Below are 4,718 nucleotides of genomic sequence, written 5' to 3'. Positions count from 1 at the left end.
TTTCCCTATATTTTATTAAAAACTTTAACATCAATATTAATGTTTAAATCCTCACCAAGCTGAGTTTAATTACCTGTAAACTGCATCCACAGCTATGTGGACTTTGCTCCTCGCCGCAGTAAATACAGCTGAGAAGGAGCAGTGCCAACACCTCCGAGCATCCCCTTCCCATTCCCGCAGGAGGGGATGTATCCAGTCTCCCCCCCCAGCCCTCAGCAGCACCTGGGGAGGGGATGGTGGGTGATGGAGCCGGAGCCACGACCCCATCTGAGCGTGGATGGAGCTGAAAGGAGAAAGGGGGAGACGAGAGAAGGGAAAAATTGAGATCCCGGGAAGAAAATGATGCGTAAATATAAAATATCTGGGACTCTCGCTGCCAAAAGGAATCTGCTTCCAGCCACTACATGAATCACACTGGGGGGGAAACGAGGGAGAAGCAGTTGAATGGAGTCCATTAGTGGCTGAGGACGATGAATAACTCGCAGGCAGCAGGAGCCGCTCTGGAACGCGGCGAGGTCATGGACAGCTGGCATGGAGGCCTGGGAGCTGCCAGGGAAACCAAGAGGGGCTGGGACCAGATCCCACTTAACCCCCACCAGCAGCCAACTCCACCCTTTCCCTGCTGTGCCAGAAAAGAGGAACACGAGCTGGTTGTGCTTTCCCAACTGCTCCAGCCACAACTTTAACTCCTGGCACGCGTGGGCACCCAGCAAACAGCACAGCAGCAGAGGAAGCAGGGATTGGTCCCACTGGTGCCACCGGTCATCCCAGGGCTGCCAATGGTCCAGGGCACAGATGCTGAGTGTGAGGTTTCAGCATCTAAAATGGAATCGGGGTTTACAGAGCATTATCGGAGGAGCTGTAATGGGATCTTGCAGAGGGCAGAGATTTGAGAACTGCATCAGATTCCCATTCCTGGGAAGGCAGGAACAGGCTGTGTGTTTAAAAAACTCATTTATCAAGGGATGCTATCGCATGCTCTGGTGTTTTGCTGGTGCTCACAGGCAGCTCCAGAGTTTTTCCATCCTGCTCCTTCCCAGAGGCCAAAGAGGGGCTGATGGAAGGGCCCAGCCTGGTCCTGCCCCTCCAGACCCCACATCCTGGCAAATCCCCCACCAGGCTTCCCCTGCATCCCACAGCCTCAGCTCCTCCCAGCCGGCTTCATCAAGGCCCCTTCCCTATTAGATCCATCCCAGGCAGCTTCCCAAGGCCAGGGCTGGGATGGCAGCAGCAGCGTTCGAGGGCTACACTCCCACAATAATATTCATTTCCATATTCATTCCGTGTTTATCTCGCAGATGTACGGATCCGTTACAATGGAGAAAAAAGAGAACTCAGAATTTGTTCTCAAAAGATATTCAAATTAGTTAATCAAGAGTCCTTTTATCACGTGTCTCCTGTACCAGCAGCAACTATCCATCGAGATAAATGATCAGCTGCTAATAACTGATTACACTGCAGCAAGTGTTTTCTTATCCCCATTACCACCATGTTTAAAGACATTTTATAAATTTCTAATTATCGTAAATTGTTTCTCCTTTGGAAAACATCTTCCCATAGTCTTCAGCTGTCAATTTGCCCTGAAAACCTCTCTTTGAAATGAGCTCATTGCAAGATGCTTGGGAAGCAGAGAAAACTGTTTCAGGCTCCCTGGAAGCCTGGTGGTGGGATGCAGCCTGGACACCTCCAACCAGGAGCGGTGGGGGACCAGGATTCTCCTCCATCCCTTCATAAGTGGATCAGACTTGAAAATAAAATAAAAGCATCCATAAGTGGGATCAATCCTGGATGAAGGTGCTGCCTTTACTTGGCCAAGGAACTGCGTGGTGGAATGGGCCACGGCTCCAGATGGATTCGCTCTCCAGCGAACCACGGAACAATAAATAAGCCAACAGTTCATAAAACAGCACAAGGCACCAGCTCCTACCAGCTCCGGCATCCAGGGGCAGGTCTGGGCTTGGGAGGGCCCTAAGTAAGATCCCACTGGTTTTCTGTATATTTTACCACTGAAAGCTGAAATAGGGGAGAGGGTTTGAAGCCAACCAGGACTTTAAATCCAGTGGTGGCCTTGAGCCGCCACTCCAGCTGATTTCTGGGCCCCATTCATTATTGTAATCAATCAGCTTAAAGAAAAACAACCACAAAAACAACAATAAACCACCCTCTAAACTCTCTAAAGCACTTTAATGGGTCCTTTCATCTTCCCCAGCCATGACCACAGGGCTGGAGCCGCCATCCATGTGCTACGGGCCAGGATAGAGCTGGGAGGGGGAGCCACGATGGCACAGGCAGAGCATCCATGTGCTCCTGGCAGAGACTTGGGATGCAATGAGCTCCCCTGGCATCCAATATTCCCCAAAAGCACCAGTCATACATCCTCCCTTGGGTGATGGTGGCTCCACTGGTGACATTCAGTGCCTGGGAATGACCAGGACAGGCACATCCCAACTATCCCAGACCCTGAAGTTATTTGCCAGGGTTTGGCTGAGTGGCTCCATGCTGGAGCTGGTTGAGCCAAAGCTGCCGGAGGCAGTGGTAACATGGAGACACAGGATGGGAGGAGGAGGAGGAGGAGGAGGAGGAAGGCTGCCCAGGATAAGCTCCCTGCAGAGGATCAGGGTGTCCAGCCAAGCACGTTCTCCAGGCAGAGCAGGGCCCGTGGCTGCCAGGAAAGGGAGGAGCAGCCGACGGGACGCGGAGCCTGGCACGGAGCAGCCAAGGTCCTTCCTGGCTCCAGGGGGGCTCAGACCAGGGGAGGAGACGCCGCAGGCACCAGCCATGCCATTATATGCTTTATTGATGCTGTTCTGAAGAAAGCTAATCAATATATTAGATTTCCCAAAGAAAGAAAACACCAGCTGCCAGCAGCACATAACTCCTCCGCCGCCGCGCTGCATTTTTCCATCAAGCCCCGGAGCCGCGCGTGGCTGCGCAAGATGAGGTCACGTTCAAGAGGAGACCTCCTGCTCCCCCGGCCACCAGGTCAGGGCCAGGGCCACGGCCACTGCTCTGCCACATGCCAAAGCCCACAGTCCCTGCCTGGGGTTGAAGTTAAAACATGAGATTCCCCAAATATCTTGCACCAGCATCAAGTGTGGGATGCAGGAAGAGAGTCCAGCACCCAAACAAACCCAGCCTGGTCCAACTGGGCTCCCCAGGGAACTCCCAATCCTGATGCCTGTATGGACCCACAGCCCCCATTTGGGGTTCACAAGGGTTCCCAAAGAGCTTTCCCCATTGGGAAGAGCCATTTGGAAACCACCCTTTCCCAGCCACATTTCCCTCTAGAGACTTTCCCACAACACTGATCGGTCCCAATCGTGGCCACTCTCCAGCCCTGGAGAGAAACTGGAAAGCACCACACCAATGGGTGCTCCTGGGATCCCAGCACATGGAACCCTGGAACACCAAACCCTGGCACCTGATGTGCCCTGCTCCCCACTGCCCACTCCCCATCACTGCTGCTGGTAGTGGCCATTCCTTGAACCATTAATGCCTGTGCTGTGGCAGCTCCAAAAGCCATTTAAAAAGAACAGGATAAATCCACGCTGGACCGGCAGGAAAGCAGACTGACGTCACAGGGAATTGATTAGTGCTTTAATAGAATTGGATCATTGGGAGGGCTGCAGACCCTGTTTCAGAAACCCAAATGTTATGCAGATTCACATTGAAAACCCTAAACCAGGGCGCATTTATTTAACCAAGGCAGAGTAAATGTCCCACATTTCCCCAGGATTATCTGAACCATATCAGATATAATCCAATGATCTGTAAAGTGATTATACCCAACTGAATATACGAGATCTCTTCTGGTAATGCAATATTTCATCCAGCTGCAGACATTAGGAGGAGGCAAACAAAGGAGGAGATTTAATAAGTGGAAATAAAACTATAGGCAGAGATAGTTTTAAATTTTTCTCTTTTTTTTGTATCGCATCTAATTGCAATCAACAACAGACATCTGACACAGTGACAGCATCAGCAAAATTGCTGCTGAGAGCACAGAATCTTTGTCTAAAAATAATCAGACATTCAGCGCACCACTGTTTGTTATAATGGTAATCGATGCTGGAGGCTTTGAATTCCATCAATTTATAGATCTGCTCTGTTCTGCCTGGTGATTGTGTTCTGCACACATCCCCTCCCGCTCGGCGCAGGCAGCGCCGGGGCACTGTGTGATTAAGATAAGCTCAGATTCCTTTCATACATTCCTTATCAGCTCTAATTCTCCACCAGGCAGAGATGTTCACAGCAGTTAAAGATTAGTTCAGCTTCTCAGACGCCAAATTTGAGGGTATTGATCAATAAATCAAATCACGGCAATCAATCGCCCGATCCAAGTCTAGCCGATGCATTATTACTGGCGCCTTCCAAGCCGAGGCTTTTTCATGGGTTTCATCAAAACGTGGCTTCCCTGGCTCCCCGCCAGCTCCCGGGCTGCCTAATAGACTCCGCAGCAGAGGAGCTCCAGCCCAGCAGAAGAGCAATAAATCTCTCATCAAACAGCCGATAGAGAAACAAGATGAACATCTGTTTTGCTGCAATGAAACTCCTGTGTTCTTCAGAAGCTGCAAACCAGGTCTGACAGACCACCCCAAAGGCAGCTTTGCCTTCAACAAAGCAGCAAAGCAGAATATTTGCCGGTTATTTCAATCAGGTAATTTAAGAAGACTTTGCATTCTCCTCTCTGCAGCTGCCGGAGCTTTACAGACAGGATT

At 50.7% G+C, this 4,718-nt stretch overlaps 1 protein-coding gene across 1 annotated transcript in view; it reads right to left on the bottom strand.

Moving 5' to 3' along the window:
* The window catches only part of CUX2 (cut like homeobox 2), a gene marked incomplete at its 3' end in the record, with an annotated part of 26,038 nt that extends 25,466 nt beyond the window's left edge, over positions 1-572 (bottom strand). The window contains exon 1 of the mRNA XM_017734716.1: positions 74-572. Within this exon, the coding sequence (XP_017590205.1) occupies positions 74-172 (99 nt within the window). The remainder of the gene's footprint in view (positions 1-73) is intronic.
* Between the last annotated feature and the right edge of the window lie 4,146 nt (positions 573-4,718).

The sequence above is a fragment of the Corvus brachyrhynchos genome, unplaced genomic scaffold (genome assembly GCF_000691975.1).
Source record: "Corvus brachyrhynchos isolate BGI_N302 unplaced genomic scaffold, ASM69197v1 scaffold114, whole genome shotgun sequence".
NCBI lineage: Eukaryota > Metazoa > Chordata > Aves > Passeriformes > Corvidae > Corvus > Corvus brachyrhynchos.
This window is presented reverse-complemented; position numbering and strand designations above follow the sequence as displayed.